We start from the raw sequence: 15511 nt of genomic DNA, 5'->3' as shown, positions 1-15511 counted from the left end.
GTAAAGTGCACAGGTGGTGAGATGTGATCTGGAGAGTAGAGAGGAAAGTTGATCTTATGTAATGGCGGAGAAGCTGTTTTTGGAGGAGGAGGGTTGAGTAGTTATACATAGGGGCTGTGGGGACTGTATGCCAAAACTTTCTCTGATGTTATCAATCTTCTGCTTGAAAATGAGGCAAAGTCTTCAGCTGAGATGATAAGGAGAAGATACTGAGGGATGCAGGAGATAATTGAAGTGTTGAATAGCTGTTTCAGGTTTTGGGAAAGAGAAGATATGAGAGATGAGAAGCATGTTTGTTTTGCTGCAGTGAATGTGGACTTAAAAGTAGTGTGAGACTGTTTGAATATGATGAAGTACTCATTGGAGTGGGATCTTTTCCATTTCTGTTCAGCAACCCTAGAAGCCAGCCTGAGTTCTTTAGTCAGGCTGGTGTGCCAGGGTTGCCTGTTGAATGTGAGAGCTTTGGTGTGTGTGTGAGGGGGCGATCGATTCGAGAGCTGCAGCTTTTGTGCTGCTTTATAAAGCGGCAGCAGCATCTGCGTTGCATAAGGAACCTATATCTGCAAGCGGGAGAAGAGATTCAAAAAGTGAGTGTATATCAAGGTGTTAGATAGAAGCTTAGAGAAAGCTGAGTGGGAAGTGTCAATGGATATATGTCACCCATAATGATAGTGGGGATGTCAGTGGAAAGGAAATTAGTGCACCTCAAAAGAGGGGAGAGTAACAGGATAGCAGTGGAATTAGGGTGAAGGAACATTTATCCGATAGGAGAAAACCAACTCCTTCACCATGCTTGTAGCTGGGGCGGGATGTGTGAAAAAGGTTAAATCCACCTTAAGAAATTGCTGCTGGAGAGACTGTGTCAGAGGAGGTGAGCCAGGTTTCAGTAATGCCAAGGAAGGAAAGTTTGTTAGTAATGAAAAGATCATGTATGTATGAAACTTTGTTGCAGACCTGGGGAACTGGAAGAGGCTGGACAAATGGGTATGAGGTTAGAAAGGTTGAGGAAATTCGTGTTATATCGTGGATGGGAAGTAGAAGTGACTGTGGGGATGTGGTGAGGAGGACCAGTATTTGGACAGATATCACTAGCAATGAGAGGAGCAGAGAAAGTGCTAGCATGTTGGAGCAGGAGAGGGCGTGAGGTGGCTGTCTGTGTTTGGAGATATAGGATTGTATGTTGAAGAACAGTTCTCAGGAGGCAGTGAGATGTATGGGGAGGATGGAGGGAGAGTTCATTACTAGATGTCGGGATTAGGGGGATAGTAGGAAGTGAAGGATTATGGTGGTGAGCGTGTAAACAAACAAAAGGATTGTTTGCTGTGACTATGTATCCAGTTACTTTCAGTTCCCTTCTGGCTCAATTCTGGTCTAATTCATTGCAGCACTTTTAAGTGCTGCACTTAGGTGATGCATTGAGCAGACAAGTCTATGCAAACTCCTATCTCACAATAGATTTGCATATAAATGCATTCAGGTGTGAAACAGAGGGGAGATGCCTGTACTCCTCTTTATTAAATAAAACTGAGCCAGATGCAGGATATATCACAAGCAGAGTAAACAAGCATGTCCTAAAGAAAAGTGGTGAGGGGGTTGTTAAGTGGCCAGTGGTATTTCTTCTTTTCTGAGCCCTGCTGTGTCCCCAAACAGTAGTGTACAACTTCATATGGGGTATTGCCATGTCATGTATAAATTTCATAACAAATTGTGAGATCCATTTTCTATTACCGCATGAAGAATTTGGGGCTAAAACAAAATTTTACTGGAAAAAAAACATAATTTTTCATTTGCATGTCCCAATGTTATAAAGTCCTGTAAAGTACCTATGGGTTCAAAATGCTCACCACATCACTATCTTAATTCTTTGAGAGGTCTAGTTTTCAAAATTGGGTAACTTTGGGGAGGTTTCTGCTGTTGTGGCATCTGATGGTCACTGCAAATGCAACATGGTATCTGCAAAATATTCCAGACAAATTTGCGCTTCAAAAATAAACTAGTGCTCCTTCCTTTCTGAGAACACATAGCTTTCAATTGCATATGGGGTGTTAGTGCATTCAGGAAAAATTGTGTAACAATTAATTGTGGGGTCAATTTTATCTCATTAACCTGTGAGAAAATGAGAAATATTGGGGTTTTAAACAATAATTTTACTGGAAAAAAATATTTTTTTTAATTTTCACATCCTATGTCATAAAGTTCTTTGATCCAAGGGGTAACATTTCTCCTTATGGAGAGTAACATGTCAAGCCTGACATGCCAAGGTGAGGAGACTTTTAAGCTTTGCAATGCTCCTCTGTGAAATATACAAATTGTCTCTTCAGAGTGCCACATTTTGGAAGTAGAAATCCTAAAAGTCAATATTGATCCTTTAACGAGCCTTGCCACATGACTTAGGATAAAAGCCAAAACCAAAATCTGAATTTACATACACTGTGTTTCGGGGTACTGCCCCTCGTCAATGCAAAGTACGAGATCTAGTTTGGCTGGGTGAGAGACATCTGACTGAGATCCAAGGGGTAACATTTCTTCTTGTGGAGAGTGACATGTTAAGCCTGACATGCCAAGGTGACGAGACTTTTAAGCCTTGCAATGCTCCTCTGGGAAATATGCAAATTGTCTCTTCAGAGAGGAAGAGGACTAGAACTCTAGTGCCAATCTATTTCCTAAAGGTGGTGTCATGTAGGTGAAAGAAGAACAAGTTTCTCAGAAGGTCAGAAGAATAATGCTTTCTCCCATGAGATTTAATAATAGACATCACTGCTCACAGCCCTGATCTCTGCTGCTGATGTATACTATAGAGGAGGCCGAGTGTGATTACACCTTCAGCTTTTATCCTACAGCAGTCAGTGTGGAATAGATGGGAAAAAGCTGAATTGACATCACTGTGAGAAGAGAGCTGCAGAAGTGTTTGTAATTAAACTCAGTTTGGCTCTACTTCTTCCACACTGATTGTTATGGGATGAAAGCTGAATGTGTTTGTAATGACACTCAGCTCTTCTGTACCTGCTCACTCAATACTTGCTGTTCGGAAATTAAAGCTGGAGATGTTTGTAAGTAACCCTTGTAACCTTTGTAATCTGTTGTAACCCTTTCCTTACAATGTCTGCTGTGACAAAGTGCATGCCACCAGAGTAAAATCTCTGGTAACTTCCTGTTGGGTTTATCATGAATTATAACCTAAACCTTACAGTATATGCTAATATCTCTGCAATAAAGATGGGAAATTAAAAAATGAAAACTAAGTTTTATTCAGCTCTGCAGTTATTATTCCATGAATGTGGCCAGTTTAACATGTTCAAACTGTTGAAAGGTCCTCAATAAGGTCAAATATGTCTCAGTCACTAAGTAGTTAGTAATGTGCTTCAATTGTTAAACATGTTTTATCTTTCCAGTACAACATATTATCTAAGCAGACAGAAGGCCTGAGAAAACCTGCCCCCGAAGATCTTATGGAAGATGAAGATGTGGAATCTGGAAGTGTCTTTGATAGTGTTTTACTTGATGATCCAAGAGAGTCAGGTCTGAATATAGAAACATGTAGTTCAATATTTGATAGTAAAATTTAGTTGGATTATGCTTGGAACCTGCAAAAAACACCTAAAAACACCAAAAGAATGTAGATATGCTGAGCATTGTCCCAATGATGTGCCAGTGTCAGTCAGGGCCGGGGGCACGGTTACAGCCGCCCCACTAGATTCTCAGAGCTCTAAGGGTACCGTCACACAGTGAAATTTTCATCGCTACGACGGTACGATTCGTGACGTTCTAGCGATATCGTTACGATATCGCTGTGTCTGACACGCTACTGCGATCAGACATCACGCTGAGAATCGTACGTCGTAGCAGATCATTTGGAACTTTCTTTTGTCGCTTGATCACCCGCTGACATCGCTGGATCGTTGTGTGTGACACCGATCCAGCGATGTGTTCGCTTGTAACCAGGGTAAACATCGGGTAACTAAGCGCAGGGCCGTGCTTAGTAACCCGATGTTTACCCTGGTTACCAGCGTAAACGTAAAAAAAACAAACAGTACATACTCACATTCCGGTGTCTGTCCTCCGGCGTCTCAGCTTCTCTGCACTGTGAGCGCCGGCCGGCCGGAAAGCGAGCACAGCGGTGACGTCACCGCTCTGCTTTCCGGCTATGGTGCTTACACAGTGCAGAGAAGCAGAACGCCGGGGGACAGACACCGGAATGTGAGTATGTACTTTGTTTTTTTTACGGCCCTGCGCTTAGTAACCCGATGTTTACCCTGGTTAGCCGGGGACTTCGGCATCGCTCCAGCGCCGTGATTGCAAAGTGTGACCGCAGTCTACGACGCTGGAGCGATAATCATACGACGCTGCGACGTCACGGATCGTGCCGTCGTAGCGATGAAAATGGCACTGTGTGACGGTACCCTAAGTGAACCCAAACTGGAGCCACACTCGTGACTGAAGCCAGAACGCTGTGGTGGTGGGGGGATATAGTTCATTTTCTCCCTGCAGCATTCGGCTAAGTGCCGGAGCCAGGCAGCTTAATAGCGCTGTTAACCTGAAGATTAACCCCATATCTGTAGGTTAATAATATTTTTTCTGGTGACAGGCTCCCTTAAAGCGAGGTGTGTAGTATATGAATGTATCCATAACCTAACGTGTAGCATCGCCATTACAATGTTCTTTTGGTGGCTTCACGTTCTGACATTCTGCATTCCTTTCTTTATCAGTAGATGCCCAGACTGAACCTCCGTCTTACCTGCCTCAAATTCTCCGACAAATTCCAAGTACTCCAGGGAAATTGCAGACTCTTATAGAAGAGGATGAACCACAGGTAAAAAAATATCATTGTTTAATTGAAAAATTAAAAATATTTTGTCTTGTAAACTAGATCTACTAGATCTGGCGGAGACATTATTTATTTTTTTCTCATTGAGACCTAGTTCAGTTTAGATGAATCCATCACATGATGCCTCTAATCAATGACTGTGCGTATCCAATGTGTCTATGCCTTGCTGGCAAGGTCAGGGATTTATTTCACATCCCTGTTGATGTTGTGTAAGGCAGTGGCGTTATGTAACCCTCAGGCGGCTACGTTTATTTGCAGGATTTTAAAGGTAAGTCTATCATCACTTATCAGCATATCTACACATAGAGGGGTTTTTTCTTTAGGTTTTTAAACATGATGAGCTTTCTAGTGGAAACCACTTCACAAAACTTTTATTTTGTTTTTTAATTTCCTGAACTATTTCCAAAAGAGGTTTTGAAGAGTTTTTCAAGCATTTTGGAAGCGTCTTTATTTTTTCCTCAGGCAATTTTTGCTACTTTTGAATTGGACAATGTCTAGTGTGAAGTGAATTTCATTAGGAACCACTTCAAAGGAGTGGCAAGCTCTTTCTTTACTCCCATCAAAAACAAAAAACAATGAAAGGACTCCACATACGAATATAAAGCTGTTTCTCAATAAAAATGAATAGGAAAAGTGGTTCAAGTTTTTTTTCAGCATTTTTTTCCAGGTGTCTTTTGGAGCAGACACAATCAAAAAGACTCCTCAAAAAACGTAATTCGAACATACTCTAATATGTTGACCTCCTGAATTGCGTGTGAAACAACACCGTGAGCACAGCTACTAAGTGGTGCTATAGTTAGGCTCCCACGCCATATACTAAATCAACATAGAACTTAGCACTCAACTTGGGATGCTTGAACAGAAGAATTTTATTTTGCAGTATACTCAAAACTTTTCGGTTCAACATGAACCTTCTTCAGTTAGATGCAGTCATTATATGCGGAGAGAGGTACTATAAGAGAGTCAGGTAAAGGCATGTATACCGCCAGACTGTCTGACAAGTGGTGGACTCCGCGTCTGGCGGTATACATGCCTTTACCCGACTCTCTTACAGTACCTCTCTCCACATACACTCACCGGCCACTTTATTAGGTACACCATGCTAGTAACGGGTTGGACCCCCTTTTGCCTTCAGAACTGCCTCAATTCTTTGTGGCATAGATTCAACAAGGTGCTGGAAGCATTCCTCAGAGATTTTGGTCCATATTGACATGATGGCATCACACAGTTGCCGCAGATTTGTCGGCTGCACATCCCAAAGATGCTCCATACTAGGCAGGATGGATCCATGCTTTCATGTTGTTTACGCCAAATTCTGACCCTACCATCCGAATGTCGCAGCAGAAATCGAGACTCATCAGACCAAGCAACGTTTTTCCAATCTTCTACTGTCCAATTTCGATGAGCTTGTACAAATTGTAGCCTCAGTTTCCTGTTCTTAGCTGAAAGGAGTGGTACCCGGTGTGGTCTTCTGCTGCTGTAGCCCATCTGCCTCAAAGTTCGACGCACTGTGCGTTCAGAGATGCTCTTAGGCCTACCTTGGTTGTAACGGGTGGCGATTTGAGTCACTGTTGCCTTTCTATCAGCTTGAACCAGTCTGCCCATTCTCCTCTGACCTCTGGCATCAACAAGGCATTTCCGCCCACAGAACTGCCGCTCACTGGATTTTTTTTCTTTTTCGGACCATTCTCTGTAAACCCTAGAGATGGTTGTGCGTGAAAATCCCAGTAGATCAGCAGTTTCTGAAATACTCAGACCAGCCCTTCTGGCACCAACAACCATGCCACGTTCAAAGGCACTCAAATCACCTTTCTTCCCCATACTGATGCTCGGTTTGAACTGCAGGAGATTGTCTTGACCATGTCTACATGCCTAAATGCACTGAGTTGCCGCCATGTGATTGGCTGATTAGAAATTAAGTGTTAACAAGAAGTTGGACAGGTGTACCTAATAAAGTGGCCGGTGAGTGTATAAGACTGCATCTAACTGAAGAAGGTTCATGTTGAACCGAAACATTTTAAGTATACTGCAAAATAAAATTCTTCTGTTCAAGCATCCCAAGTTGAGTGCTAAGTTCTATGTTGACCTCCTGAATTGCAGCTTATAAAAATACAGGTCGCCTATACTTCTTTCCTAAAAAGTCCATGAAGTACACAGCAATTTGTTCAATCTGAGTGAATTGAGAATTTCATTGATTTTTGGGATTATGGGAGAGTAAAGGGAAGGTGCCATCCAAAATTTGTTTTCAGCAATTGAAAAAATTTAAAGAATGTTTACATTTTGTTAAAAAAATATTATCATATGTTTATAATTTAGTAAAATATGAAAAATAATTTTAAATTTTGCTATTTCCACTTTTAAACACTAGGGGGAGCAGCTACTGAAATTTGACACAAAAACCTAGTGTACAACTAGCTCACATTACTGCACTGCAGTAAATATGGGCTGAATCTGCTCATATGTGTGTGATGTCACTCCTCTCCTCCCCTTCTGGGTGTTTGCTAAGGGACAAGAGAGGATGATATTCAGGAACCCAGTGCAGAGCCATTTTGTTGGTGACTGCAAAGTTACACTGGCAAGTAGACGGTCACTGAGGATGGCAGGCAGCAACGTTTCTGTTAGTTGGTGCTGCTCGCTGTATCATAAACTGGGAAATACACATGCACGCTCACACACAGGAAAATACACACTCACGCTCACACTCACGCTCACATGCACTCTCACATACACGCTCTCGCGCTCACACACATGCTCACACGATCACACTTTCAGACTAACACTCTCACGTTCACATTCACACGCTCACACTCACACACTTACATGCTCATGTTCTCGTGCTCATGCACACGCTCACACTTTCCCACTAACATTCACACGCTCACACTCATGCTCACACATTCATACTCACGCTCACATGCTCACACACTCATGCTCATACACACACTCGCACTCACACGCTCACACTATCACACTCACGCACACACTCTCACGCACACAACTCAGACTCACACTCTCGCTCACACTCACGCTCACACACTGATGCTTACACTTTCACACTCTCACGCACACACTCAGACTCACGCCCAGACTCACGCTCAGACTCATGCTCACATGCACACGCTCACACGCACACTGTCACGCCCACACTAACACTCACTCGCACTCAGCCCAACACCCTCATTACTAAGCCGATAAGAAAACATAAACACACACACCTGCACACAAATTGTCACCAGCCTATGTAGGAGCATTAACAGAACGAATGTACATAGGCCTTAACCACACAGCAACTGTTAATTTTCAAGATTAAAAAAATGGAAAAAAAATTGTGTGAGCTCACGCATAATTTTAATAACCAGCAGAGGGAAAGCCGATGGCTGGGGGCAGATGTCTATAGTCTGGGAAGGGGGTAATACCTATGGAGCTTCCCAGGTTATTAACATCAGCTCACAGCTGTATACTTACTTAATACTTACTTATACTTAATTAATAACCAGCAAAGACTATGCAGACAGCTGCAGGCAGATATTAATTGCCTAGGAAGGGGCAATGGATATTGCCCCCCAGGCTAAAAACATCAGCTCTCAGCCGCCCCAGAAAAGGCGCATCTATAAAATGCTCCAAATCTGGAGCTTAGCCTCGCTTTTCCCACTTGCCCTGTAGCGGTGGCAAGTGGGGTACATATTTGTAGGGTTGATGTCACCTTTGTAATATCAGGTGACATCAAGCCCTGAGGTTAGTAATGGAGAGGTGTCTTTAAGTCACCTATCCATTAGTAACCCCATAGTGATATTGTATAAAAACACAGGCACCCAGAATAAAGTCCTTTATTTGAAATAATGACACAGACTCCTTTAGTAATCTTAATTAAACCATACTTACCGAACGTATAATCCACAGAAGCCAATGTCTCTTGCAACAAAAACAAAATAATGATCCACAAAATTCCTCACCTGTCTGCAGAGAAGATAATCTATAATGTCCCATGAAGATCCTGATCACTTTGAGAGCAGTCACATTAGTGATGTGACTGCTCTCAAAGACAGCCGCCGATACACTGACAGGAGGTGATCGCTCCCGCAGTGTATAACTGAGCTGCTGTGAGAGTTCACTGGAGTTCATCAGCTGATCAGTTCCGGTGATCTCCCTTATGGCACTACTGCTGCATGGGAAAGTTCTCACGCAGCATTGCTGTAAGTGAGAGCACCGGAGTTGACTAACTCCGGTGAAATCTCACAGCAGTGCAGTGAAACACTGCAGGGGCGATTGCCTCTTGTCAGTGTATCGCCGGCAACCGGGTAGAGTGGTGTTCTACACGTGAGATCGCCATGGGACACTCGGGATTACGTGGACTACGGCGGACAGGTGAGTATTTGTTAGATTATTATTTTACATTATTTCTAGGAGACGAGGGCATCGGGGATTGGGCGTTAAGGTGAGTATAATTTTTTAATTTTTATGTGAATATGCATGTAATTTAACTTTTTTTTTTGTTTAACTGTGCGCACAGGTGCCGGCAGATGATACTACTCTCCCATCAGCGGCACCTGCTGTCACTGTTATCAGACAGCAGGCATAGCCTAATGGGAGCAGTAGTCTCATTGGCCCATGCCTGCTTTTTTTACTGTGGTCACTGCTGTGTGTCACAGTCAGCTGTGGGATCACGCTGACATCTGCCAGCATGATCCTGCACCGCTGTGACCGTCAGTACTGACGGTACTGTTACCGCAGGTGACAGTCACAGCTGCAGGGTCACGCTGATATGTGACAGCATGACCCCGCAGCGCTTTGACCAGTGGTCTTACCAGCAGCTCCTGTCATCGCACGCACTGAGCATTGTGTGCAATGACACGGGAAAATAAAGCCCCCAGCATACGCTACGGGCTACAACAAAATGGCCGTGATCTCCTCCCACAGCTGTGACTTGGACAGCCCAGGAGGGCATGCCCAGGTCACAGCTATGAGGCAGGAGGAACTGCCTCAATGCAAGAGATGCGGTCGGAGTCCGACCGTTGGCTCCTATGCCCATGGCTGCCGTAAGTGAGGTGTGCAAGTGTCGTGTCCTGACACTTACGTCTACACTAATGAAAATGACAGCCCCCAGTGGCAAACATAAAAGTCAATAAATAAAAAACTATAAAAGTAGTTAATTTAATTTTGTATTAAAAATAATTGATTGTATAATTAATTATTATTAATTCAAGAATTAAAATCACGGCACCTTCCCTTTAAGATGAAAAGGAAGGAAGAGCCATGCAGCAATTATTTGTGTACCAGAAAGAAATGCACCTCAAATAAAATTCGCTAAGTTAAAAATGAAAAAGAAATACAGTACCTGCCAATCCCCACGTCCCAAGTGAGCTTGGCTGACAGTAGGGTATTCATTGCTTTGTTGAGGGTCCTTTAATTTTCATATTTTGCCTTTCTAAGGGTATATGTACACAGGCTTGGACTGGCCCACAGGTTGAATCTCGACTACTTTATATATGCAGATGTGAGCGTACAATAAGAGTAGAATTGTAGTGTGGAGATTATGTGCCTCTCGATCTGTTCTTATTTCCATCTGTTCATTTCTCCATCTATCTCTTTTCCTACAGTCTATTAATCAGTTTTACTACTTCATTTCTAGTCTGGTGCCCAACTACAAGTTTTAGGGGTTTTTTTTTACATTAGTTGCACATGTTTTTCATTATTAGATTCACTTGTATACTTTCCCGTTTCATTTTTATAGCCTAATTAAAAATGCTGTAGACTAAATGTTCTCACGAGTTTAATAACATGGTTGCAATGTAAAGCGGAGCACAAAGCGTTATTGGCAGAGAGGTCTGTATGGTATTAATTTACTGAATCTCACATGCGCTGTCTTATTCTAGATGTTTGTGGAAGACTCCTCCATACTAAGGATCCCGTCTGTGAAATGTGGGGAGAGCTCTACTAAATCCGCATTAGATTTGGGGGATGACCAACTCTCACCAAATAAGGAAGAAGATAGAGAAATTGGGCTTTCCAATGAGGAGAAACACATGTTAGGTATGGATGAGCAGGGATGAACTCTGAATCAACCGATATTCGATCTCTTTTAAAACCTGTCCACATAGATGATCATTCTGATGAGCTAAAGTTGACTTTAAAAAGTTCATAAAAAAATAGTTCACAATTTAAGTCCTACAGACTAATGCTAGATTTACACCTTTACCAGCCGGCAGTTGTTTAACCCCTTAAGGACCAAGGGTATTTCCATTTTTCACTTTTCATTTTTTTTGCTTCCTTTCTTCCCAGAGCCATAACTTTTTTATTTTTTCCATCAACATGGCCATGTGAGAGCTTGTTTTTGTGAGATGAGTTGTACTTTTGAACAAAACCATTACTTTTACCATGTTGCGTACTGGAAAACGGGAAAAAAATTCTAAGTGTGGTGAAATTGCAAAAAAAAAGTGCAACTCCACAATTGCTTTTCACTAAATGCTAAAACTCCCCTGCCATTATAATTCTCCAGGTCAAACGAGTTCACATATACCAAACATTAATAGGTTCCTTTTTATTTAAATGGAGAAAAAAAAATCCAAATTTTGTAAAAAAAAACAAAAAACAAAAACAAAAAAAAGGCACCATTTTTTGGCATCTGGGGCTGGGTGAGGGCTTATTGTTTGTGCGCCGAGCTGACGTTTTTATTGACCCCATTTTTGGATAGATACGATGATTTGATCGCCCATTACTGCATTTTATTGAAATGTTGCAGCAACCAAAAAAAGTAATTTTGATTTTTTTTTTGGATCTTCATAGATGGATATCGTTGGATAGTACTTGTAAAAACAAACGCTTTTGCAATTTGCTGCTTATAAAAATTTACAACTTACAATTTACAACTGTTCTTGAGATATTAACATTTTTCTTTTTTTCCTGCCGAGGACACCACTGTCTAGCTTATAAACACCGGCTGGCTGGGATTAGTTAGTAACATCATCCTCCAATCATGGCCATCTTCAAATCTGTGCTTACAAGTTCAAAATGAGAGATATTATAAATACATGTTCTGCTGTCCAGCAGCAGTGGTCGGTCTCCAAGGCAATGAGATGCAAAGAAAGGAAAAGTATCTCAGTTTCAGAGAAAACAGCTTAAAATGCCGGTGGAGGACCATAGGGAGAGTGCAGACTAGTCCAGGGCCACCCTACGCCAATTTCTCACTGTACTGCTCTAGTTGACTGTCAGGTTTCTCACTGTGTACATACATAGAGGAAACATGTCAGTCAACTGGAGTGATGCGTAGTGAAGCCAGCCGGGGACAGGGCTGAACTAGTCTCCACTCTCCCTATAGTCCCCAGAGCATTTCAGAGACAAAAATATCTGCAATTGTGTCATCAGATTTCGAATCATGCTGCCCGTGGTTTGGACAACATGAATCAACTGACAGGTTCCCTTTAAAGGACATTTTGGATGTTTCTCCTCAACAGATAGAAGATCTGAAAGATGTCCATGGATTTACATTTCAAAGCCCTGGGTGCCCATATATGCGATTTGGGGAGGGCTGATTATATTAACAGATACCCTTTACTGTTATTTTAATTTTCATTCCATAATCCAGATTTTCCCATTACTGATATAGATGACAATTGGTGCTGAGAAAGTTTTCTGGAGACCTGTAAGTATCATTTCTGGAGCACCTGCAGCAGAATTTTTGTGTGCCTCTAGCTCCAACCCATAGAAGTATAAGAGCACCAACTGTCTCCTATCTCAGTAATGTGAAACTCTATTTACTGAAGACAGATTTTACCTAAGAAGTGAGAGTGAAAGAACAGTCAGTGAAGAGAATAAAGCAGATTGCTCTGATAAGATATATTACAAAGTTTCTTATTTTCACACAGTATGTATTATAGATTTATAAAAAAACAAAACAAAAAAAAAAAGGTTACTCTTTAAGTGAGCAATAAAATCTATATAAAACAGCTGAAAGCCAGTAATATATTGATCTGCTTTGTAGCAAACCTGTACAACAGGGAAGATGTAGATGACGATGACTGCACTCTGTCCTCCGTTCTTCTGGAAAAGCTGGAGCAGATGATTGAACTGCTGAGGCAGTACATAGATGCAGATACATTACTGGATACAGAGAGGAGGTGAGTCATATGATAGAGGCATCTTACAATGGATTTCATACCCATTCTATGTTAGTTCATAAATTAAGTTTAAAAATGTATAATTTAAAATAGATATTATCATACGGATGTATATTTATGATTATATTTACAGGAGATACTAATTTAAAGGGGTTGGCCACTATTTTTTTTTATTGATGCAAATCAAGGATGGGCCATTAATATCTGATCAATGGGGTTATTGGGGTCACTAGCTGTTACCGGCGGCGGCTCAGTCATTCCTACAGTGGCCATGGCTGGGTACTGCAGATCCCCCCCCTATTCAAGTATATGGCGACATGTGCAGTACGTAGCCGCTGCCACTATAGTTTTGATGGAGCTGCTGTGTTCCGCAGGCATGTGAGAACTTCTGGCTGCTGGAGATGCCGGTAACAGCTGGTTGATGGGGTAGCGCCCCTACTGATCAGAAATTGAAGGCCTATCTTAAGAGTAAACCATCAGCAAAAAAAGTAGTGATCAACCTCTGTAAGTTAAAAAATTAATGATCATGCTGTATATTTGATAAAAAAAATGTGGAAACTAGTAGCGGTATAGTAAAATAGAATAAAAAATAACTTCATGGCCAAAATACATATTTATCTAATAATAATAATAATCATAATTATTATTATTATTATACATTTTTGTAGCGCCATTTATTCCATGGCGCTTTACATGTGAAAAGGGGGCAAATATAGACAAATGCAATAAGCATGAGCAAGAAACAAAGCACTAACAGGTACAGAAGGAGAGATAATAATAATAGTAATAATCTATATTTATATAGGGCCAACATATTCTACAGCGCTTTATAATTCAGAGGTTCATGTACAATAGTCATTCGTAGCATAGCTAAAGATAATACAATAACTAAAGCAAAAATAATGACGACCCTGCTCTTCAGAGCTTACAGTCTACAATGAGGTGGGGGTGACACAATTTACAGGTACTTATTTACAATGATGGTCCAGCCATCTTGAGGAAATGGGGGGTAGCTAAAGGCTGCATGAACCATTTGGGTACGGTTGGGTTTGATGGCAAGTTATGTTCAGAGAAGTAGAGAATAAGCTATATATATATAAAAAGGACTTTGATTTGGGAATGTGATAGGGCGCCCTAAACAGATGTGTTTTTAGGGAGCACCTAAAGTTGTGGGTAGTCCTAATTTCTTGGGCTCTATTATTTCTTGGGTTCTATTATGCATGCCTCTTTGCCAATACAATACATAACAGTTTTGGTCATTTGCAAACTAAATGTTAGTAATATAGATTTTATTTTCTGTTTTTTTTTCCACTTTTGTAGGGACCATGACCCATTTGAAGAAGGTTACTCAGAATTCTTAGTTATGAACCAACAAGCAGAAAAGTACATTTCTGTGTATATACAAGCTTTGTTCCTTAGACAAATTCCTTGCAAGGATGCCCTTTCTATTATTCAAAGGTAACAACAGATTTCTTGAGCAAAATTTTTTAGCATTATTATCACATACAAACAATGTATTTTTTAATATTGCATTATGTAAGTTGCATTGTCAAAAGTAAAGTAAATGAGCTTGAATATTTTGGGAGTGGAAGGCAGGTTAGTAGTGGGACCTGGCACTCCTACTCCCTGCTGTACAGGTCGTGGTTACGTTACAATTAAGCCCTGTTGAATCTGTATTTTCGGCTCAAGTATTGTCCTTGAAAAAACTGACAGTACTCGGACCAATATTATTATTGGCAGCAGATTAATCTCTGTACTGTCCAGCTGTTCAAGAGTTAATATATATTTATTCAGAAATAAAGATAACACAGCTTACAACTGATATTTCATATAGCTTAGAATAAATTTAACTGTCTCCAAGCTTCAACTAATAGCAACTTGTTGATTTACGATCACTTAAGTAGCACAGTCTGCATCCACGTAGCCTGTGAGTTTTATATATCCTGCTGCAGATAGCCTTAAATTAATGTCTTGAGTGTATTTCAAGCCTCCTACCCTGCTTGTAATTGTTGGTAGGCTTTGCACTCAGTGCATAGCCTTTATGAGTCTATGAGTACCACTACATTACAATTTGAACAGAACGTGTATGAAGCCCTCCTTTATGTCTAAGGGCTCATACTCACTTGCGAGAAATACAGACGAGTGCAATCTGACGAAAAATCAGATTGCGCTCGGACCAATGTTATTCAATGAGTTATGTGGCGCTCCTGAGGGTCCAGTCGCCACAGAGTATTGCACCTCACCCAGAGGTGTAATACTTTGCTCTCAGGTAAGGAGTGGCATGGCACAGAACCCTACACCTGCATCCAACACCAGACAATTCTGTCAGGGCACCTGGACGCACCCTAAGGGAGGAAGGTCTCATCTCAGGCTGGATAGGAAAGGGTGTTGGAGGAGTGGGTGGAGTAGGTAGAATAGGAGTGGAGCTTGTTAGGAACATCAGCTAGGGCAGATTGAGAGAGGAGTGGAGCTGAGCAGACGTGAGGGCCTGCAGTTCCTGTAAAACAGCCGGAAAGGAGTTCCCAGGAAGTGAGGGAACTGAAGGAAAGTGACATGACAGAAAGAACTGAAG

The 15511-nt window shown here is 41.5% G+C and overlaps 1 protein-coding gene across 1 annotated transcript in view; it reads left to right on the top strand.

The window, feature by feature from the left end:
- The window catches only part of LOC143803957 (dynein axonemal heavy chain 5-like), a 587287-nt gene that overhangs the window by 50518 nt on the left and 521258 nt on the right, over window positions 1-15511 (top strand). The window contains exons 10-14 of the mRNA XM_077281707.1: window positions 3393-3519; window positions 4707-4810; window positions 10699-10855; window positions 12804-12939; window positions 14260-14397. Coding sequence (XP_077137822.1) covers window positions 3393-3519; window positions 4707-4810; window positions 10699-10855; window positions 12804-12939; window positions 14260-14397 — 662 coding nt within the window. The remainder of the gene's footprint in view (window positions 1-3392; window positions 3520-4706; window positions 4811-10698; window positions 10856-12803; window positions 12940-14259; window positions 14398-15511) is intronic.

This window comes from Ranitomeya variabilis, chromosome 2 (genome assembly GCF_051348905.1).
Source record: "Ranitomeya variabilis isolate aRanVar5 chromosome 2, aRanVar5.hap1, whole genome shotgun sequence".
Taxonomy (NCBI): domain Eukaryota; kingdom Metazoa; phylum Chordata; class Amphibia; order Anura; family Dendrobatidae; genus Ranitomeya; species Ranitomeya variabilis.
This window is presented reverse-complemented; position numbering and strand designations above follow the sequence as displayed.